At 42.3% G+C, this 23,946-nt stretch overlaps 5 protein-coding genes across 5 annotated transcripts; 1 reads left to right on the top strand and 4 right to left on the bottom strand.

Annotated features, from left to right (window-relative positions):
- Positions 1–3,818: 3,818 nt before the first annotated feature.
- Positions 3,819–4,599, bottom strand: LOC138933286 (uncharacterized). Its single transcript, XM_070295883.1, has 2 exons — positions 4,505–4,599; positions 3,819–4,422 (listed from the first exon to the last, which is right to left on the bottom strand). Exons 1-2 carry the CDS (start codon positions 4,597–4,599, stop codon positions 3,819–3,821), a joined length of 699 nt encoding a protein of 232 aa, XP_070151984.1.
- An 845-nt stretch (positions 4,600–5,444) lies between these two features.
- LOC138933285 (uncharacterized) lies at positions 5,445–6,644 on the bottom strand. The gene has a single exon (XM_070295882.1). It carries the CDS (start codon positions 6,642–6,644, stop codon positions 5,445–5,447), a length of 1,200 nt encoding a protein of 399 aa, XP_070151983.1.
- A 3,244-nt stretch (positions 6,645–9,888) lies between these two features.
- Positions 9,889–11,118, top strand: LOC138933284 (uncharacterized). The gene has a single exon (XM_070295881.1). The coding sequence runs from the start codon at positions 9,889–9,891 to the stop codon at positions 11,026–11,028; it is 1,140 nt and encodes a 379-aa protein (XP_070151982.1). The 3' UTR covers positions 11,029–11,118.
- A 2,077-nt stretch (positions 11,119–13,195) lies between these two features.
- On the bottom strand, positions 13,196–13,850 carry LOC138933387 (uncharacterized). The gene has a single exon (XM_070296050.1). The coding sequence runs from the start codon at positions 13,769–13,771 to the stop codon at positions 13,196–13,198; it is 576 nt and encodes a 191-aa protein (XP_070152151.1). The 5' UTR covers positions 13,772–13,850.
- A 70-nt stretch (positions 13,851–13,920) lies between these two features.
- On the bottom strand, positions 13,921–17,390 carry LOC138933283 (uncharacterized). Its single transcript, XM_070295880.1, has 6 exons — positions 17,046–17,390; positions 15,865–16,985; positions 15,105–15,776; positions 14,712–14,852; positions 14,028–14,483; positions 13,921–13,930 (listed from the first exon to the last, which is right to left on the bottom strand). The coding sequence occupies exons 1-6, from the start codon at positions 17,388–17,390 to the stop codon at positions 13,921–13,923; spliced, it is 2,745 nt and encodes a 914-aa protein (XP_070151981.1).
- Positions 17,391–23,946: the final 6,556 nt, after the last annotated feature.

Below are 23,946 nucleotides of genomic sequence, written 5' to 3'. Positions count from 1 at the left end.
TGTGGCCTCGATGTAGCGTGGTAGTACGCTTCTTCCATAAATTTTGGATCGTCGGGATATACTTGACGCGCTAGATGACGTATTTGAGCGCGATCGCGTGGATTTTTGAAAACTACTATGTAATTCGCGTTGAGAGATATGTCGCGCTGTCCGCGCCCTTGATGAAAGAGATTTTGAGAGATGAGTATAACGCTGAGATTTTTATGATGGCTTCCTTTGGTAAACAGATCTACGATAGCGTCGCACGACAATGATTCCCTCATAAGATCGTCAATTATTATTAATTTTGGCGAGAGCGGATCGTTAGAATAATCTTCCGGGCGGGGTAATCCCTCGCGAAATTCGATTATATTTTTCTTCGATTTTATCAATGCATTATTAACGTAACCGGTCTTTTGTGCTTTTTTCTCTTTTTCTTTTTCACTCACGGCACATTGTAAGCGCTGATATGTATCTTGCCATTCGGCGTAATAAAATAAAATTCTCTCGAATCGAACATCTGCCATGACGGATAAATGACGAAGAAACGTTTTCACGAAAATTGTTTTTCCGCATCCCGTAGGTCCACAGACGATCAACGTCCAAGGATGTTTCCACCGTACATCCATTTTGCGAAATAAACGATTTGCCGATTACGTTCGCACTCATAAATAAAAAATCATCGAATATTTTTAATATTTATCGTAGGTATGTGTTGAATAATAAGCTTATCCGCGCTCCGGGTGCCCCACCGCGGCGGCCGCATGCTCGCGCTAGCGTTTCCCGGTACGTGAACGAGCGGAAAGCACCGCGGCCGATTAGCTGCTAAGCAGCCGCGGGAGCGCCGCGAGTAAGCGTATTCGCGGGGATGTGCTCGTACCGGTGTTTTTCGAGTACCGCTGCTTACGCGCTTATAAGCGGTGCTCTGTGTGCGCTTATGTTAGAAATAAGGTGCTCGTTTAGCGTTCAACTAACATTTGATATTATTTTGATGGAATGTTCTATGCGTGTAGTAAAGAAGTAAAGGAAATATTAGAGAGGGATAAAGGAAAAAATACGCTGTGATTTTTAAGGTGGAAAAACTTCATATTTATTGACAATAATTTTTTATTTTTTATTTTTTATTTTTATAAAATTAACAATTGCGTTTTAAAATTATACGCACAATTTCATTAAATCCTAATGAAAGTAATTCTTCGAATACAATATTGAAATATACATCTAAAAATGTTAAATCCTTTATTTGCGTTTGTACATTGCGTTCAATTTCTTGAAAATTACCGATAACTATGAGTTTTATAATTTCACGATCTATGTAAGCTGATGGGAGTTTTAATTCTATCTCGTTCATTAAGTAAATGGCGCAGGTGTTGACGGTGTCGGCGAACTAGCTGAGACAAATGTGCATCCACGCATCTCGCAATATTTTGCAGGCCGAGAAAAGTTGCTTTCTGCATCACGATAGCGACACTGTGTGTTTTTCGTTTCTTCAAGGGCGGCTGCGCTTGCTCCTCCGTCTCTCCATTACTCGCGGATTGTTCCACATTTTCCTTGTAAGCCACTATTACAGCCCTTGTCCCGTAAGCGGTGGTGAAGCCGATGGAAATATTATTGATGATAATCGGACTTGGTTTGGTTTTTTGATTCTCACTCAAGTACAGGCCCATCTGTTCCATGTTGAGTTGAAATTGCTGCCAGGTGTCGGTATCGAGACAAATTCCATCCGCATAATTGCCTATTAATTTAACAATTGGTGCGAAATAGTAGTAGAACTAGGAGAGTTCTAACGCAGGTCCTCCGAGGGGTATGCGGGGCGAGGGGAAACCGTGCGGGCGAGGGGGCATGACGTCACGCGGGCGGAGGGGGATTTTGGCGGCGCGGGGGAATGCCGACAAGGTAATATAGTTTTTCAAACAGAAACAAAAAAAAACATTATCCTTTTCATTTTTCTAAGAAGATGGGCTTATTGGGAGTCGGGATATGTTTATAATCGGCTTATGTATTACAAAGATGGGATGCCGATGTCCGGATCCTCGAATTTACATTATATTATATTATATTATATTATATTATAAACAAATAGCGTCTCGTAAGATTGCACGTGCGGCCGAATCGGCGCGGTGTATTACAAAGGCGGGTTATTATATTTATATTATATTATGAACAAATAGCGTCTCGCAAGATTGCACGTGCGACCGAATCGGCGCGGTGTCCTCTTCATTTCTTTTCTAGGAAGAGGATAAAGAAGAGAAAAAAACAAACAAAAAAAAAGATATAATAAAAGATAAAAGATTAGCGGAATTTTTTGGTGGAAAAACTAAAAGATACCGACTAGATAATAAAGTTCTTCTAACAAAATACCCAACAAGCACAGCTGCACATAATGACAATAATTTTTTCTAACGAAATATTCAATAAACACGGCTGGATCCGCAGCAATAAAAATACTCATAAGAAAATAGAATTTTCTCTAACATGATCACGTGCGAAGGAACCCTCGAACCGATATCCAAACGCACCAATCGACGATTACTACGAGTAAAATACGAAAAGTAGGAGAAACACCCCGTCTAATGAGAACACTGGCATGATTTTTAACTTATTAAAGTTGGAAGATCCCCACTTATGCACAAGTCCAATTCGTTAAATCTTAGAGAGACCTTACTCCCACGCAATTTTTTAGGAAGAGCCGATTTTATCACTGTGAAAATGGAAAGAAATAATTTCGAGGCAATATTAGACGAGTCGCCTTTTTTCCGATGCGACAGGACACTCTCATCTGAACCAGTGACAACATTACGTGGTGAAGTAAAGTGAAGTGAAGTGAAGTAAAGTTACAAAAATATCTGTCAATAATAAGACATCCGTTTTTAAATATGCCATCGCTGATCGATGCTGTTTTGTGTCGAGGCCGCCTTAATGCGGCATGGTGGGCGGAAGACCTCGTGATGGGGCTACTGAGAGCCATTTTAAATCTGGTGGTTTTTCAAAGAGTGAGTAATATTTGTTTTATATTAAAATTATGTTTTATATATGATATCAATTATTTCTAATATATTATATATTATAATATATTATAATATATTTTAATTTTGATTTATAGTATCAATATGCGGGCGATATACAAATTCCGGGGTTTATAAATATTAAAAACCGGCAATATTTGAGAGCGCTGCGGCGACACGACCGCGAATACGCACAAGACGTTTGGCAAGACAACGGCTCCGACGGTCTCTATTTAGACCTGAGACGTCTCTTCGGTCTCGAACCCTACGAGGAGGACATAGAGGAATTATGGGGTTGATTGTAAGTATCTATTTTAAAAAAATATAAAATATTAAAAAAAAATTAAATTAGTATAATAATAAGACTTTTATTTTTCTGTTTCAGAAGGAGCGCCGCCTGTATATATATATATATATTTTTATTATTTTTTATTTTCATTATTTTTTTATTTTTATTATTACTTTTAACACACACACACACACACACACACACACACACACACACATTTGTATTATATACACAATTTCAAATAAATATTATTATTATTATTATTATTATTAGATTTTAAATAAATATTATTATTATTATTATTAGATTTTAAAAATGTCGATTATTTCTGTGCTTCCTTCTTTCCTTTTCCTACTCGTGCATGTCTCGCGCTATCTTTCTCCCACACCTATAGAATGCTTTCCTTTTCCTACTCGCGAACGCCTCGCGCTATCCTTCTCCCACCCGGTCGCGCCACAGTTACATATCTATCTTATATGCGGGGAAAGGAAGCGAAAGAAATAAATATTTTTTTCTTTTCATTTTTTTTAGCACATTTATTTATGTTAAAATACATCACCTCGTCTCAAGGTTTCAGACAAAATTTCATCCACAGCATAAGCCAATAGTTCGCAATCTATGATAGATGTTTTATCAAAAACATCGCGCAAGATTTTAACAGCATTATCTTTCTCGACGCCAAACATATTACCTTGCAAATTAACAACAAATCGATCGAAACTCTCATTTACAGCTTCTAAATTCTCGCACAGCTTCACATATTCATGATTAACACAGTGTTCGAGTTCGAATAAGAAAAATATAGTTGACGGTTTCATGTACAAGCAAGAATCGCGCAACGTAAGTTTTACAACACTCGTATCGTGTATTTTAACAATCTCGATTGTTAAATCGTTAATCCATATTGGTATATGATCGGGCGTTCGCACAAGTCGTTCAACGTCCACTCGTTTCAGCATTAGCGATTCCCATGTGTCAATAGATAATACGATTTGATTGCCTCGATTATCGCCGAGATGTAATTCCACATAAGATGTGATTCCACGCTGTGATTCAACGCTGATTCCAATATCCAAGTATTTATACGTAGTGCGCGTCAAAGCGAATCTGCGTACCAAAATACGTGGTATACAACGAGGTTTACCGTGTCTGAAAAATACGATTAAATATGAAATAGCATGGAAAAAACATAATATATATATATATATATATGAAAATTTGTGATACTTACAAATCAAGCGGTTTCTTGTACGGCCTAATTTCATCTCGAGGAACGTAATAATTCATGCGTCTGCCACCGTTGCTGTTTCCTTCGGCGGAGTACATTTCTCTAAGTTATGAGAAGTAGAACGGTTGACGCGACACTGATCGTGTAAAAACTAACCGAGTATACGCTTATTTTCAAAAATATGATGTGGTGGGAGATTAATGCTCAAAAAATTTAGGAGAAGGGGCAACGATCAATGTTAAAAGAATTCTTAGAAATAACTTGCGAGGAAAGGAGTGGGGAGAATAAGAAATAAAAAACATTAAATACGTTTATACATTTTATTTATAAAAATATTTATTTAACGTTGCAACCACCAGTTAAATATTTTTAATACATTCTGTAACGCGCAATTCTTAACATGTTTTCCACATCGTATAGTATTAGTAACATCTAGATTATTTAAAGATTCAATATCTTCGTAATCAGCATCCAAAGTCTCGATGATTAGGTTTTCTCTCGCATAATTCTCAAGTAAATCCACCAGCCATTCTCGTTTCTGGCATCCCTTGACGTACACGAGAGTCGACGTATCGCCATCCTCTTCTGTTCCAAGCACGGCTGATGTAATCAAGCGTTTAGCCATGCTGTACGGTACGTTTCCGTCTTCCCATCGTAATCCATGGTGATTCGCGATCAGCCAGGAAGCACACGATTTGTCGGATTTTGTGAGGAGATTCCATGGTAGGGGGTATGTAAAAATGTAATGCGCCAGAACGGTCCCCTTTCTCAGCACCGCCACCTCCTTTACGACAAATTTCATCCCGACGAAGAATCCTTGTAGGTCCACGAACGTTGGTACGGACATGACGTTTTTTATATCAACACGTCGAGAAGAAGAAGACTGCGATTGATCCTGATGTATTATAGATTTTATATCGTCTCATTCTCCCCTCCCCCACACTTAGGTGATTTTGCGCACAACATTGGTCAACGGGTTGTACTGAATCACGCGATCGTGTATGATGAGGCAGTACGCTGTGGTATTCGGCGGCACGTTCTCCTTACACTCGAATTCCAATCTCACATCCACGGTTGCGCTTTTGACCGATTCGTTTTGTCGAGAGCAATCGATGATCACGAATGGACCGTTACGTAAAAATTGCGTGACGGTGAGACTCGGCTCGAGATACTCGTATCCGTAATAATTTTTGCAGAAACGTTGATACGTGTCGTACAAAATCGACCATCTGTTTTTATCGAAATCCAGATTCATATCGTCGTACGGATAACATTCCGAGTTCAGATAGAGTTTCACGTTGGTCAATTTGCAGTCGTCGAATCGACTCGTATCCTCGGACATGACGTTCTTCCGACCTGTCTGCAGAACAAAAACAACGTATCGCGGCTTCTCCAGCTGAGTCGCGGTCTTAATGGGCCACGAATGTTTGGTTGTACGCTGCAATAGCGGAAATTCGTACAGATCCCACGAGCGGAAACCCATACTGAGGTATTGTCCGCTTTCCAAGGCGCGCAGCATCGATAACTTGTTAATCTCGTTCAATACGACGTGCGGCATTCGCCATTGTATCTTGAATATGTCGATCACAGGCTCCAACACCAAATTTCCAATCAGGCAATTGTTATCGTTGCGCGATCGTATTAAGATCAATTCGTGACGAGCGTTAATCACCACGCGCCTGTAATCCTCGCAAAATCCCAATAACATGTAGAGCGGTACGCAAAAATTAAAGTATCCATTCGTGTTAATAGGCGAATCCCAGCCGGCGTTTCTCATAATCACGGTTCTATCGGATGATATCGTTACATAGTTCTTGAGTGTGCTGGTTATTCCCACATTTCTGCTACGATCAATCTCCACACCGTCGAGTTCGTATCGAATCTCATCAAACATGAACGCGACGCAATTATTCCCCAGTACAACATCAAACCCTTCAGCTGGTTTGTTTATCACTAGTTTTCCCTCGATGTACAGAAAACTCTCATACGGCAAAGTATACAGATCCTGTTGTTGTATGGGTATTCGTATCTCATCGCTGTGCTCAAACGTCGTATTGGCGTACGGGTTGTACGTGTGAGTCTCGATCTTGACGATACGATCGTCAAAGACCGGTTCACCTCCGATATTAAGGATATCGGTCATGTTTTCTTAGATATTTCGCACCGCGAATCCCAAAGATTGTAAAAATTTAACGTTCGATGCGTTGAGCTTCTTTCTGATCTTTTTAGCGCAACCTAATGATGGTGATGATGATGATGATGATGATGATCGGATGATATCATCAATCGGTACCGTAAAGATATTATTATCTTTCGCGTGTTTCGAGTCGTTCAACACGAGCATCTCATGTATCGCACGCTAATTTTGTCGCCGTCGTACGTGCAATCTGATGGTAATCTCTTCTCCTCGAAAATCGAGCAATCGTCCGTCTTGATCCGCGACGCGTATCGTTAGATCCGTAATGCTCCGCGCGATGATCGGCAGGTAAATGATCTGCGCCGGCGTTTCCGATATCTTATATCCTGGCGGAACGCTCGGTGAAAATTCATGTATCGTATGAACACGTTTGCCGTTGCTGAATGCACCCGCGGTCACGTTACACTCTACGCGGATAATGTTTACGTTGATGATATTAATCGGTATGTCCGATTGATACCACTGTTTCGGTTGCAATATACGCTTCGACGAGAATCCCAGCAGCGATCCAATATTGTTGGGTTTGTTAAAGTTTACTCTGAATGCGCACTTGATCTCGCTATTCATCGTATTGTAATTAGCACGGAGCACTATCGGGTATTCTACAGCCTCGTCTTCGTCACCGTTCGCTTGAACGGTCTCCTCTCGCGATATCAACGTGATATCACCGCGTTTGTCGACACGATTGCCGGAGCGAACTACGCGTCGCGGGCGTTTCCGTGAAATTGCACGTTTCAAAAACTCGTGTATTGCATGTATCTCGTACGATCCCTCGGGAATCGTAATTTCCGTGTCATCTTCATCGAAATAAAATTTATTATTCGAGGAATTCACGTTCGATATCGTATGATAAGTTTCAAAATTAGTTAGACCGAGCTCGTAATCACCGTCGCTCAAATCTACAGCTGGATGGTAGTGTGCCGCGAGGACGCTACTCTTCCCAGTTAGCGTGAATATCATAGACATGTCGACAAAACTGTTTAACGAATACTGAGTCTTAACGGCGCATCGTCAGGCTTTAAATTCACACCGATTGCCGTCGACCGTTCGGAGAAACCGCAGGCACAATTGTCCGCAGATGCTTTGATCGTAAGTTTGAAAGGACGTGCGATTGTACTCGATCTTCGTAACGTTCCGTCCGAAATATCGCACCAATTCATTCGGCGGTCGAAGATTACCAAAACCGTCGAAATATATAGCACGATTTCCCCTCTTTGCGTACGCTACCCAATGAGTACCCGGTCCTTTGGTGATATCCAAATTCACGATGCCGCTCTCGTTTCGATATATACCACCGATCGGTAACGAATCACGCATGAAAACCCCTCTAAAGTACGGTATACGCATACGTTTCGCCAATTGTTCTAATTGTATGTTTGTTGTCACACCCGTGGGCATTTTTAGCGTCTTTTCGACGTTTTTTTTTTTCTTCGCTGCCACTCCTTGTCCACGTTTGTACGGACCGAGATACAGTCCCTGTCCGTATTTATACGGAGCGAGATAAAGTCCGCTGCCTTCCATCGCGCGATCGTGACGTTGCAGCTCCTCCAACTGACGGCGCGCGGCTTTGCTGTCGTTCACCGCCTTGGCCACGCCGGCCGCTCCACCGATCAAGGATCCGAGCGCGCCCAACATTGGTAGAATCGGCAATACACCGCCTCGTTTCGCTGTCGGAAGTATCCGTTTTTTCGTCGGCCTTTTCCGCGTAGTCCTCGTCTTCGTCTTCGTCTTCGTCTTCGTCTTCATACCCATACCGATTTTTGTCTTGGTTTTCATCGCTGCCCAAACAGCTGTGGCTGCGGCTCTCTCACCGAGAGTCGAATCTTTCGCAACGATGCGTTTTCGCGCTCTCTCGGCGAGTATCTTGTCAGCCGCGTGTCTCTCGGTGAGATCGTTGCTCCGGGAGTACGCTATATCGTGCTCGCAGCACGCCGCGTCCAATGGATTTATACCCCGATTACCTCTCGCCAATCGTTTTTCCAAATGAGTGCCCGGACCGCAAAACTGATAGCCGGGAATATGTAACTCGAAAGGAAGTGCGTTTATCGCACGATTTAAGAAACCACAACCTCTTATAATTTTTCCTGGCATTTGTCACAATTTTTTATTAACGGTGTTGGACCGTCGATGTGCGTTCGCTGCCACGGTTGATTGTAATGTTCGTAACAGCGTCGATATTGTTGAACCTCTGAGTCAGCTTTTATATGTTCGGGAAGCTTGTCCCACATGTAGTGGACGTGATCGCCGCACATTCGCAACAGAACGACTTTCGGCACAAATTGTAACTGTTCGGCGCTCAAATTGCAAATATCGGAAGGTCTCAACAGCAGCACGAACATTTTTGTTACTGAGCGATTTGCGGTTCCGCGCATCTATAAATAGGCGTTCGATCCAGCATTCCTCAGTCGACAGTGTGAAAATGAGATTCATGCGACAACCTTTGGCGATACGCGTGACGAATTGCGACGACAGATTACGATCGATGGGGGACAACGCGGAGATGCGCAAGCATGGTACGATGCTACCGACTACTATACGCGCGATCGTTTGTGGCCCCTCGAATTGTGGTAAAACCAACGTTCTAATAAGCCTGCTGGAAAGTCCGCACGGTGTACGTTTCGAAAACGTGTACGTGTACTCGAAGTCGTTGCAACAACCGAAATATCGATATCTGGAAAATTTGTTGACATCGATCGACGAAATCGGCTACTTCACATTCTCCAACAACAGTGACGTCATTCCGCCGAGCGAGGCGCGTCCAAACTCGATCTTCGTGTTCGATGACGTGGCATGCGATAAGCAAAATGCGGTGAGAGAGTATTTTTCAATGGGTCGACACTCGAGCGTCGACTGCTTTTATCTCTGTCAGACGTACGCGAGAATACCTAAACATCTAATACGCGACAACGCGAACCTGCTGATCCTGTTCAAACAGGATGGTACCAACCTGAAACACGTGTACAACGATCACGTGAATACCGACATGCCGTACGATGAATTTTGCGCGTTGTGTCGCGATTGTTGGCAGCGCAAGTACGGATTCGTAGTAATAGACAAGGACAGTTCGCTCAACGATGGTCGATACAGAAAAGGATTTAACGTGTTCGCGATACCGCAAAACGATTAGTTGTTGCCGATACTTCGTCGGGGTGAAACGTGAAAGAGAGATTGACATTTTTGTTTTTCCGCGATGGCTGCGATCGATAAGAACGAGGATATTCGCGAGCGCGAGAAGATTGCGAGGGCAATTGTGAAAACCAGCGAATCGATTCGCAAGAAACATCGCGCTTTGAAGACCGGTAAGATCGAGGAGGATATCGTGTTGGATAGACGCTTTAGACCTCTCATTGAGCCGTTACAAAAGATCGTCGACAACTCTAGTTCGATCGCGGTGAAGAACGAGCCTGCGAGTAACACCGACGCGGGGATCGAAGCGTTGTCCATCCCGAAGCGCGAGAAGGATGATGATGATGATGATGATGATGATGTGACACCGCAAAAGAGAAAACGATCAAACGTCAGGTCGGATCGCTCACCGACACCGCATAAATCGAAACGATTGGACGCTCCACTGGATGTACCGCTGATAACCTCTACACCGTCCGCGTCAATGAGAACTATACAACCTACGATGCCCGAATTATTCAGGAGCCAGGATGTTTTTGAAACCACGGACGACTCGCTCATAACATCCGTTCGAAATCAGTTGCAAACGCCGGAAGGTCAAGAAACGTTGCGAGATCAATTAGGTCCACTGGGTCAAAGGTACATCTGGCCTATCTTGAGCGGCGATCAAGAGAGTGGTATAGACAACGTGTACGGTGTTTATCTCGACAAGAATGGAATGATGTTCGGTAATAAACGTTTTGACGTGGACAACGCGGATAGCATAATTATCGACGGCATACGATACGTCGGCACACCTGGTCTTTACGAGTTGATCTTTAAGAAATTTCCCGATGATGTCATCTATACGGAGGATGATAAGCAAACGTACAAGAGCATGCTGTTGACGACGAGCGCGCATAAACGCAATCACGATGCACACGGTCGATTACTGAGTAACAGGGGATACAAGTACAAAGAAATAATCGCAAAGTTGATACCGATCGAACCCAAAAGAACAAAATCCGGAAAGGGATTATTCGCGCCTCGCGAAATGACGCTAACCGACAACAAGATTGACTACGTGCACTGGGACGATCCCAACGAGCTGGTGGATCGTCTACGATTGCTCGATGCTTCGCACCAAGCGGGTCACAACGGTCACGACAACGAGATCTTGTCGATCATCGAGGAACTTCGCGAAGCCGGCATTATTATAAATTAAACGGTGTCTCGACAAAACTAATCAATCGATCGACCGACATCGCTCGCATCGATGATGCATATCAACAAATTTGGGATATCCGAGCAGAGTAGAGACGTGACGAACGTCATTTCGTACCGTCGATGGAGTGGATTAATGAGAAGTTTCGTGCGCGATAACGCTCTGTGTCGCACCGTTACGGACTTTGACGCGAGGTCGCGCAAGATTCGTCGTGTAGCGCAACCTGTGGCTGATACCGACGTCGTCAACAAACTGTACGTGGATCAGTGCGTTAAAACGTTGAGAAATCAACTGAAAGAGTCAGACGAGAAGCTTGCTTCGTTCGAGAAAGACGTGCGTGCGTTACAGACTCTGATAAACGAGCTTCGGCATGCGAATATCGCTAGATTAGAAACGCCAACGAACGACGACGAAACGTCAACAAACGCTAACGAAACGTCAACGAAACGACGACGAAACGTCAACGAAACGCCAACGAACGACGACGAAACGTCAACAAACACCAACGAAACGTCAACGAAACGTCAACGAACGCTAACGAAACGCCAACAAAACGCCAACGAACAACAACGAAACGACGACGAAACGCCAACGAAACGCTAACAAACGACGACGAAACGTCAACGAACAACAATGGACAGCAACAAACGGATCAAGAACGGCTACGAACGGCTGACGAACGACAGCGGACGACAACGTACGGTTCAAGAACGGTTATTGGACGGTTATCTAACAGCTCAGGAACGGGTCAGGAACGGCTACGAACGAATCAGGAACGACTACCAGACGGGTCAGGAACGGCTACGAACGGCTATCGAACGACAACGAATGGTAGCGGATGATAAAGAACGACTATTGAATGACAATAAACGGAAATAAACGACTATTAAATGGTTAAAAAAGAAAAAGGGTTAGAGATATAAATCATAATGTAATTTCTTTGCACATATTATTACGCGCCGACTAGCCGTACCGCTAAAAACATGACATCGTTAAAATCCAACGGACGTAAAAATATCGAGAAGCTACGACTCGTCGAGGAACTGCATGCTTCGGCGAGAAGAAATTTTCCCCGAAGACGCGTTATAGTGCGGGGTTACGATGACCTGTGGCAAGCTGACATCGTCGAGATGCGTCCGTACTCTCGTTTCAACAAAGGTTACCACTACATACTCACCGTCATCGATGTGCTGAGCAAGTACGCGTGGGCCGTACCGCTCAAGAGTAAAGGTGGAAGTGAGACGGCTGATGCTATCGCTGAGATAATTCGAGATAGTAAGAGATGCCCGAAAAACATGCAAACCGATATGGGAAAGGAATTTTACAACATCGACGTACAACGTCTCATAAGAAAACACAACATCAATCATTATTCCACGTATTCGGTGTTGAAGGCATCGGTTGTCGAACGATTTAATCGCACGTTAAAGAATGACATGTGGAAAATGTTTACGCTGAACGGAACTTACAAGTGGGTTGACGCGTTACCGCGACTCGTGTCGGATTACAACGCGCGCAAGCATCGCACTATCGGTATGAGACCTATCGATGTTACCCCCGCGATAGCCGATAAACTTTTAAATACAGTATACAGCAACGTAAAGATTGCGGCACCAGCAAGATTTAAAGTAGGTAACCCGGTACGCGTTAGCAAGTATAAGACGATCTTCGAGAAGGGTTACACACCAAATTGGACCACCGAGGTGTTTAAGATTATTAAAGTGCAGCGTACTAATCCCGTAACCTATCTACTCGAGGACTATCGCGGAAAATCTATTGCTGGAGCATTCTACGAATACGAGTTGCATCGCGCGACTTATCCGGACGTGTATCTCGTGGAGAAAGTACTGCGCAGGAAAGGTGACGAGGTTTACGTGAAATGGCTGGGATTCGATGGATCGCATAACTCTTGGATACACAAGGACAATGTGATTTAATTGATTCATACAAATTGTATTTTATTTTAAACATATAAAGTATCTGAAATATGTAAAATATATACAGCATATAAAATATATGTAAGATATATTCAGCATGTAAAATATAAAATATAAAAGAAAGATAGAATTATATTTATTTTGTTTTCCCGACACACACACACACACACACACACACACACACACACACACACACACACATACATACACACATACATATATACATTATATTATAAGGGTATTCGGAAATGTCCCCACGGTAGCGTGTCGGTCGAATCAGGTACGATATATCGCTTGTCATCGTACGGACTCAGAGCAATTTTTGTCTCGCTGATTGTATATACTTCGTGCAATTTGGATCTTATGCAAGACTGTCGTCGAGTCATCTCAATTTCATCGCGCAGACACCGCGTGTAATCGTCGAACGTTATCGTTCTCGCTACGACGTTACTCTTGACACCTTTAACCTTTTTTGTATCTTTTTTATTATCTACTCGCAATGCATACATTTTTGCTCTAAGCCCGACAAATTCAGTCATGATCGCACCATTATTCTCGTCCTTCATCAAACCCGGCACTTTCTTGTTCTCGAGCGGTATACCGTATGCATTGTTAACCGGATAATCGCTCGTGTCGAATTTAGCAATATCGCGTTTCATGTTCTTGTACACATCCTCGCACTCGATGTGATAAATTAAACTATCTGTATCGGTGTACATTATTTTACATTTCTCTCGATATAACGGTACCATGTATTCGTGATGAAATTCATACAAACACGTTTTAGAAATGTCGAGGATGCACATGCCGACGTAGATCGGTTTATTGAATTTTATCTCGAATTTGCGCAATTCGACAGCGATCAAATTTTCCGAAAAGACGCTCCTGCTGTGAAAATTTGGTTTCGCGATCATTGCCTCCGCGCCATATCGTCCATCCCACTTTGTTAATAATTTTACATCGACCTGATTGCGCACGTTTTCCATAGTTTTACCGAATACCGCGTTGTTCATTAACTTGTACAGATTTTTCTCGAAATCGTTTGTCGCGCGCGTTCTAAACCGGGTGTTGAGTTCGATGTAATCGCGGAGCCATGCGGATTGAACGAATTGCAATACGCGATGTATCTTTGCGACGCGAAGGCCGTGACGCGTGCATTGTTGTAGATTGCGATAGTGTATGACATAACGCTTCTTATCGTATAAGGTTGCGAGGAGTTTGTCTTGCCGCTTGCCAGGCGGCTTATTGCGCGTCGGACAGAACGGTAGGTCAGCGTGCACATCGTGAAGATGTTGCGGATACTCTAGATCAACCTCGAGAATATAACCTATGGGCGAATCCGAAGCGATTGCGCTAACGTTAAAGTCAGAGATATCGTCGACCCATCGAAATTCGGCATAGGGCAGCGGTTGACACATCGCCCAACCGTACAAGTTGTTTACATCGAAATACATCATGTACGATGACGGTTTCGATGGATCGTAAGACGGCGTGTACTTGTTATTGGCTCGCGCGTATCTGCCGGAACATTGACTCAGGCCACCGCGTATTCCCCGTTCGATAAACATAACCATATCGATATCAGTAAGTAATTCGAACGTAATATTCGTATGTTTTAACATGGCGTCCCACGTGTATCCGGGAAGAGTATAATAATACGCGGGGTCGAGCCCATAACTCTCGATACATTTGTCGCGGAAATTTTCAAAAATATCTGCCAATAACAAGACATCCGTTTTTAAATACAGATCGCTGTATTCGCCCAAGGTTCGTAGGGAGAACCGCCTCCAGACGTTTTTAGCGTGCGCGTAATCGCTCTCGGATACGGTGTCACCGGTCAAAGAACTGTAAAATGATTCGCGCGGTGGTAAACATGTATCGCGCAACCTATCGACACAGTCAATGTATTCATATGGGAAAATACCTTTTCGCGTCAATAAATTGAACTCTTCAATTGATAAATTTTGAAATTCCGATTTTAAAATTTGAAGTTTATCATTATTTAAAAACGATGCCAATTTTTCGAGACTAGTACTGAGAAATTTGTATGAATCGATGAACCGTAACTTTATATCGTTTCGCCAATCTGATTTTTCAACGGTATCTTTAACTTTAACATGTTTCGTGAATGAAATATACTTTTCTTTTGTTATCGGTAGTACGTCGATCGAGCCTTCGAACGCGGTAGCTATTTCTTTGATGATAAAATGTGAATCGTAACCGGATAAATTGTGAAATACTATGGGAATGCAAAAAGAGTCTTTATAATTTAAATTGCAGTTTGAATGCGCGGGACCTCGATACCGCCCGGTAAGATGGCAATGATCGCGTACGCGTGTATCGTCTTGCGCAAACGGTTTTTCGCAAATGTGACAGTGTGTCGCGCTGTGAAATTTTTCCCGCTCATCTCGCGTTAAATTTACCATGGGGACATTCATGGTTAAAATAGTTTTTACGCGTTGCGCTAAATTTTTTAATTTTTCTACGAACCACGAAACGCAATCGGTACTACGGCGAGAATGATACGCGGATAACGATTCGTCGTACGAACAATGTACATAATAAGCTACGCTAAATACTTGATGATGCTGAAACGTGTACGTAGACGTCCTCGGATCACCGTCGGTCTTCCTCAGCACGCACTCCAAGTCGGCGTATACGACGAAGGGAAGTCGCTCCTTTCTGTTGTAGTTGTTGAACGCGAGCCACTTGTCTTTATCGCTCGGTAACCGGATGGCGCACTCGTTCATTTCTCGACAATCTACAATGTGTGACTGCAACTTGTCGTCCGATCCAAAATAGTGTAAACATCTGTAAAAATGGAAATAATTAATTTTTCTATCGTATATATATATATATATATATATATATATATTGCATTTTTATTAAATATACGTACCGATCGCAGATATATTTTTGGCCATTACGTTTGCTCAGTTGCGAGCTCACGAGGCGGGATAAATTCTTGATCCACGCGAAATGTCCGAGGTCTTGCGAATCTTGTATATACAACAAGTTGACGTGTCTATCCTTCTTTTGCTCGCTGAGACGTATCGGGATAATATTATTCTCTTTCTCTTTCTCTTTCTCGATGCAGTATACATTTATCGAAATGTCATTATAAAGTTCAAATTTTTTAATTTGACTCAATGTCATCGGAAATTCAATGTTCTGGAGATTTAGCACTGTCGTATAATGTGGATACGAAGACTCCCGACCTACGTCTCGTGCAGCTGGATACAAAGCAGCGACCACTGCCCACGCGAAACACGCATTGTCTTTGGATTGCACGTTTATTACCGCTCTCTTCATTGTTATTTCTCGCGGTAATTTAATATGGCACCCCGCGCGCATTGGATTATATTTATTTATATTTACAGTTAAATCGAGAATTCGCGACAATGCCCACCCACTATCGCGTTCTTGAAATTCTTCGAGCGAGGCAAGCGTGGGCTCGACGACGCGTCGCTCGTACCACTCGTGTAAATCGGACGTGCGAAAGAGTTCACAGTTTCTCGTATTTACACTTTTATTTGTCCGTTTATCACCCGACACGAATTCACCATTGAACACAGTGTTCACTTTCACATTAAAGTGTTTTTTCAGCACATTTTTCACGTGTTCGAGCACAATGTCTTTGGCGTCCTCGAGAAATTGTCGCGGTTCGATATAATCTGCGTTAATCACCGCACCGGTCAGTATACGGCTTTCAAACGCCGTATCAATCTCCCGCCAAATAAGTCTTTCCGCGGTATTGTCACCACTGTAATCACCACCGCTGTGTATAAACCGTCTCTCTAATCGAGTCCTCGCACCCTCGAGTCGCGCGATTCTAGCCACCAAAGATTGCCGAACTCCGATCGAGAGCCGCGGACGCTTGATACGACTGCATTCCTCGAGCTGTTTGATAAATTCTTCGCATCGCTGCGCCCATGCAAAATACTCGCCCAAAGTGGTGACTTGATGCGACAGCTCCAACAAGTCACGTTCAGTCTGCTCGGAGTTTTCCATGTTTTTTTTTTTTATTTTTATTTTTTTTTTTTATTGTGTACAAATCGGACATATGTTGCACGGCATTACCTGATATAATGCTTGTCTGCAATTGGAGCAGGATCGACCACTTATTACGTCGTACAGTTCAGTTACATGCTTCCGAACAGCATACATGTATCCATAGTCAGTGTCTGCTATAGCTATCATACACGAAGCACATACAGCATAATCACTACCCGTAGAATAATAAAAGTATATGGCGCAAAATTTTGTACGTCCGTTCAACGCAATAATTTCTGAATGAAACACTGTCTTCTCAACAATTTCCGTGAGGTCCTCGCTTTGATCGCTGTTGTAATCACTGTCGTCTGATAATGCGTGATCTTCATCAGACGACTCATCTAGTATTGCCTCAAAATTATTTATTTCCATCCTTCGCAGATTGGCAGAGTGTCACTCTGGTCGCCGTTGAACACTTGACACACACAAAAATTATAAAGAATCCACTATACTTTTTAAACGCAAAATCTGATTGCCGTCGAACACTTGGCGCACAAAACTTTTTTAACCGATGTATACACTTTCAAATCGTGTACTATTATAATTTTGATACCCTTCGTTCTTCATTTATATATATTTCATCTATCACCTTTAAACGGCTCTTCTTAGAAAAATTGCGTGGGAGTAAGGTCTCTCTAAGATTTAACGAATTGGACTTGTGCATAAGTGGGGATCTTCCAACTTTAATAAGTTAAAAATCATGCCAGTGTTCTCATTAGACGGGGTGTTTCTCCTACTTTTCGTATTTTACTCGTAGTAATCGTCGATTGGTGCGTTTGGATATCGGTTCGAGGGTTCCTTCGCACGTGATCATGTTAGAGAAAATTCTATTTTCTTATGAGTATTTTTATTGCTGCGGATCCAGCCGTGTTTATTGAATATTTCGTTAGAAAAAATTATTGTCATTATGTGCAGCTGTGCTTGTTGGGTATTTTGTTAGAAGAACTTTATTATCTAGTCGGTATCTTTTAGTTTTTCCACCAAAAAATTCCGCTAATCTTTTATCTTTTATTATATCTTTTTTTTTGTTTGTTTTTTTCTCTTCTTTATCCTCTTCCTAGAAAAGAAATGAAGAGGACACCGCGCCGATTCGGTCGCACGTGCAATCTTGCGAGACGCTATTTGTTCATAATATAATATAAATATAATAACCCGCCTTTGTAATACACCGCGCCGATTCGGCCGCACGTGCAATCTTACGAGACGCTATTTGTTTATAATATAATATAATATAATATAATATAATGTAAATTCGAGGATCCGGACATCGGCATCCCATCTTTGTAATACATAAGCCGATTATAAACATATCCCGACTCCCAATAAGCCCATCTTCTTAGAAAAATGAAAAGGATAATGTTTTTTTTTGTTTCTGTTTGAAAAACTATATTACCTTGTCGGCATTCCCCCGCGCCGCCAAAATCCCCCTCCGCCCGCGTGACGTCATGCCCCCTCGCCCGCACGGTTTCCCCTCGCCCCGCATACCCCTCGGAGGACCTGCGTTAGAACTCTCCTAGTTCTACTACTCGAAATAACCTTCGTTTGTTGCTTGCAATTCCACATGTAGCTTCTTAGTACACGATGAATTAAGACCATACGTTGTCGATAGTAATAAATAACGCTGTTCGTTTCTTCTATCAATGTCGATCTTGTTGTCCGAGTTGCTAATATCGCAAACGTGTGTAGATTTAACAAAATCGGTTAGATTCTTCTGATCACTGGAAACTTCTTTCGTGGCAGCCATTGTTATCACTTTCGAATAAAACTGGGTGAATACTAGTCACAACAACGACAAATTCTTGTATCGAAGCCGAAAGGAAGATTTTCATACGAGCAAACTCAAATGAATAAGAATTCGCATCTTCTTGTGCTACTTATATATCGAAATATAAAGAAAAGTGGGGGAAAAAGTTTGCGCAGACAGTCAAATAACATGATTTTTCACGTTCAAACTTGTTCATCACGCTAAAAATTACGTGAAAACACCTAGAAGCATCTAGAACTTAGATTCGTTACAAGGAAAAAATGTTTCTCTAAACTTTTTCTCTAAATACAATTACAATATGTTACAAAGCGTAAATAAAAGCTTAGCAGCCGTATAATAAATTTTTATAGCTTATATTGTAAAGAGAAAAATGTTATAAAGGACGAATTTCTAATTGGCATAATCCTAACCCTTCTACGAAAATTTTAAAAGATTTTCACAACAAAGTCTTTACTTTGACACCTCTATAATAAAAACACCTAAGCAATAAAACTAAGTAAATAATGTAATAACGTAATAAAAAATAAAATATTTTTTTTGTCTACTTTTTTCTTAAAAGAAATAAAAAAACCGGGGATTTTGTCGGCGTTCTTTTGTTTTCTTTAAACTAATCTAACTACCTAGAAAGGAAAAATTTTAAATCTTTCAACGACGTTCCTTTTTGGAAAAAAGTGGGGATATGCATTTAAATAAATTCTCCGCGTCGAAGTAAAAAAGGTAATTTCGAGTTTGACATCATCCGAAGTAACGCGAGTCGTTCCGCGGAAAATAGCGATATCGTGTATTTCATGAGTAAGTGACAAAAATGGCTGGACTTAAAGAGGTATTAGGAAAGTGCATAATTATAGGCTCAAATTTGTCGCCTACGTTAAATAGTGAACGCTATTTATCAGCGTTATCGGACGAATCATCGGAAATAAATTACTCAGTTTTTCGGGCATTTGCGTGTGCTAGTTCGAATACTATACTCGCTGTGCTATATAGGCTAGGTTATTTCGGCAATTATGCCGAGTTGTGACATATCGCGGGTGAGATAATAGAAATGCGCGAGGCATTTGACCACGAGGAGGAGGATGCAGACGGTCTTATAGCCTTCCTGCTATCAAACCATCGAGGAAACCGCTTAAACGGTAAGCAAAATGTTTATATTTATATTGTAGAAATGTAATGTAATCGAATACGCTAGACAGTGATTAATCAAAATTTTCAAAATCATAATTTGTAGATCGGAACACGACTGCGACTGATGAGCGAGAGACTCCCTCTCAGCTTCGAAAACGTCCGGCTGAAGAAGAGCTCGAAACAGGACCTTCGAGTAAGTTTCGCATAAAAATAAAATAAAAATATTAATCTTTATACAAATTCTATATTCAATATTGATAAAATATTAAATTTTAGGAAGAGCACGTTCCGATGAAAACGACAGCGAAGCTGATATCATGGCATCACCAGGCGAGATACAAAATTTTGAAAAGAATAAAAATAACGTAGATGTAATTTTTATTTTATTTATAATTAAATTTTTCTTTTGTTTCGACAGTGCAGAGAGGCGGTCAAAATGAAGAAGTGACTCCTGAAGAACAAGTAACGCAACTCTGTAATAACGAGGAAGTAACTGATGAGGATGAGAATGAAGAGGAAGTCGTCGGTGAAGAACGCTGTAATCCCTCGTCGGAGACAGAAGATGGTGAAGAGGAGCCGGAGGTGGAAGAGGAGCAACAACGTCATGGGGTCGGCAATATTAATTTTAATTACGTAGATTTATTGACGGAAAATATGCGGCAATTTAGGAGGTTCGGCATAATCGGGAGAGAAGTGAGTTTTGCGATACGACCGATACGTGAAGGTTCAAATATTTATCACGCATTAGAAAATGCGTTTCGTGAAATTCACGCGTATGCGTTAAATTTATGCGAACCGGGAGATTATGTGGGAATGTCTTTCCATTCGGCGAATTTATCTCAGGGCCCTGCAGGATTATCCTTTCGTCCGGCTAGAGACATGTCGTATGAGGATATCTGGAAACTCGTGAGTTCAGTAGCGCAGAGTGCGGGGGGGGGGCTCGATATCGCGGAACACTTTAACATTCGTGTTTTTAATGTCACGGTTCCTTCGGGTCGCGGACATGTTAAATTAACAAACGAAGACGTTGTGAAGCGCTCAATAGTAACAATAAATAATTCCGACAATTTATGTTTTCCGCGCGCTCTCGTAGTAGCGCGAATTTACTGCGAACGCGGTAACTTACGTACGGGTGAGTTACATAAAAATGGAATAATATAAAACACATGCAATCCCCGCTTCAACGTGAGTTCGCATTACAATTAACTAGGAACGCTGGTGTTACGATAACTGAAGAGGGATGTGGAATTCCGGAAATCTAGCGCTTTCAACGATATCTCGCAGTTGATAATATCGCAATTGTAGTTTATAATTTCAGTACTTTCGGGCGCGGTAAGAAACCGATGTACGACGGAATCGCGCTACTTGCTTCTCTCAACCGTGAACCCTCGTTACGCTTAAATATAATGTATTATGAGCGTTTACGTCATTATAACCCTATTGTAAATTTAAATGCCGCCGCGGGTTGTAGGAATTATTGCGAGCCGTGTAATATAGGTTATCGGAACGATAAAACGGGCCATCGCTGTCCAAATAAATGCCCACGATGTTTCACTGTGCCGCCGTGTAAGCAGTCCGAAAGTATAAAATGCAACGCGTGTAATCGGGCATTTTTCGGTAAGAAGTGTTTCGAGCGTCATCGCAGCGTAAAATCGTACGACGGTAAATCATCTGAAAGTATCTGCAATGTCGTGCGATTTTGCGACGGATGCGGTCGCATCGTTAAATTTGGTGCGAGACACGAATGCGGTGTTTCTTACTGCAAATTATGCCGTTCACCAAAGCCTGAGAATCATTTGTGCTACATGCAACCTCTTCGACGTGATAATGGTTCCTCTACCGTACCGTCGTCTTCATCATCGGCAATGGCTCCAGCGATGACAGTTATGCGAAGCACAGAAGAGAGCACAGAATTTGACGGTAAAGTGGCAAACGATCGTGCATGTACGAGCAAAAAAGAGCGTGTAGCATTCGTATTTTACGATTTTGAAACGCGACAAGACGAGTCACTCAAAGGTACGTCGAACGTAAAGAAACACGTTCCCACTCTTTGCGTGGCGCAACAAATTTGCGAAGCGTGCGCGAAAAAAAATAATTTGCCCGCAAGGTGCCGATGGTGCGGGGTGCGAGAGTTCGTATTTCGTCATGATCCTGTGAAACAATTCGTCGATTTTGCAACGTGTACGACAAAATACTTCAAGCAGATCATTTGCATAGCACATAATGCGAAAGCGTTCGACGCGCAATTTATTTTAAAGTATATTGTTGAAAATCATAATAACTTAGAACCTAAATTAATATTAAACGGTACAAAGATCGTGGTGTTAACGGTAGAACATACAAAATTCATCGACAATTATATTATATGCCGATGCGCTTATCCGAGTTACCGAAGGCTTTCGGATTACAGGATACGTCGGATAAAGGCATTTTTCCGCATTTGTTTAACACTGTCGAAAATCAGTCATATGTCGGCCCCTTGCCTGACGCGCATTATTATTCTCCGGAGACAATGAAATCGGAAGAGCGCGAACGCTTTCTTGTATGGCATGCTGATATGCGACAAAAAAACACCGTGTTCGATTTCCAACGTGAGATCATTCGCTATTGTCGTACCGACGTTGATATTCTTCGACAAGCATGTATGGCGTTCAGAAAAGTTTTTATTGATCGTGGAAATGTATGTCCGTTCGAGGAATGCACGACAATTGCTTCGACGTGCATGACTGTTTTTCGGAAAAACTTTTTGCAACAAAATACGATAGGCGTCATTCCAACTGGCGGATACAGAAAAGCAACCAATCATTCCCGTAAAGCTCTGCAGTGGTTGATATGGAAGGAACGCGAGCTCGGACATTCTATAAACCACGCAGGGCGCTCGCGCGAATATCGTACAATCGACGGCACGCTCGTCGATGGATATTACGAAACGCCTGATACAGAGACGCCTCAACGTCATGTGCTACAATTTCACGGATGTTTTTGGCACGGATTCCCGTCTTGCTTTCCTATGAATCGCGATAGACCACTTTCTACATCGGATTGCAAGGATACGATTGACTCACGTTACGAGCGAACTCTCGCAATCTCGTGGAGACTTCGACAATGGAAATATTTTGTGATAGAAAAGTGGGAGTGCTCTTTCGATCGCAATATGCGAGATAGTCGCGAAATGCGTGAATATCTCGAGAACCATCCGATGGTGGAAACGCCTCCGCTCGATCCGCGCGATGCATTTTTCGGTGGACGCACGGGGAATATTGTGACGCGCTATGAGGTTACAGGTATGGAAAAAATACGATACGTGGACGTATGCTCCTTATATCCATATGTTTTGAAAACAGGTGCTTTCCCGATCGGTCATCCTGATATTTATGTCGGCGAGGAATGTTCCGCATTAATCGGGAGGGCATCGAATTATAATTTTAATACGATCGAAGGTCTCATACGGTGCAAAGTACTTCCACCGCGTGATTTATTTCATCCTGTACTCCCATATCGCGCGCAGGGAAAATTGCTTTTTGCATTATGTCGCAGTTGCTGTGAAACATTGTCACAATCGGCCTGTACGCACAACAATGCTAAGGAACGCGAATTCGAGGGTACGTGGGTGTCCTGCGAATTACGCAAGGCCGTCGAAAAGGGCTATCACGTGACGGCTGTAAGTGAGATTTGGCAATATAAAGTTAGTCAATTCGATCATACGACCCGTCAAGGTGGATTGTTCGCCGAGTATATAAATACATTTTTGCAACTTAAACAAGAAGCCAGCGGGTGGCCGAGCGAATGCGGGGAAAACGATGACGATGCTAAAGAAAGATATCTGCGGGAGTATGAGAAAACCGAAGGTATTGTTCTTGATAAACGTAACGTCGCGCGGAATCCCGGTTTACGTTCTGTCGCGAAACTGTGCTTAAATTCTTTTTGGGGCAAATTTGGTCAGCGCTCCAATTTACCTAATACCGAGGTCGTGAGAACGGGAGTGGTGCACTTGGACACAGTATAATTGGACACGGTGCAAATGGACACGTTACAAATGGA

Source organism: Polyergus mexicanus, unplaced genomic scaffold (assembly GCF_030449975.1).
Source record: "Polyergus mexicanus isolate NDT 795.1 unplaced genomic scaffold, iyPolMexi1.0 SCAF_5, whole genome shotgun sequence".
Classification (NCBI taxonomy): Eukaryota; Metazoa; Arthropoda; class Insecta; order Hymenoptera; family Formicidae; genus Polyergus; species Polyergus mexicanus.
Note: the sequence above shows the minus strand (reverse complement) of the source record. Positions and strands in the feature narration are given on the sequence as shown.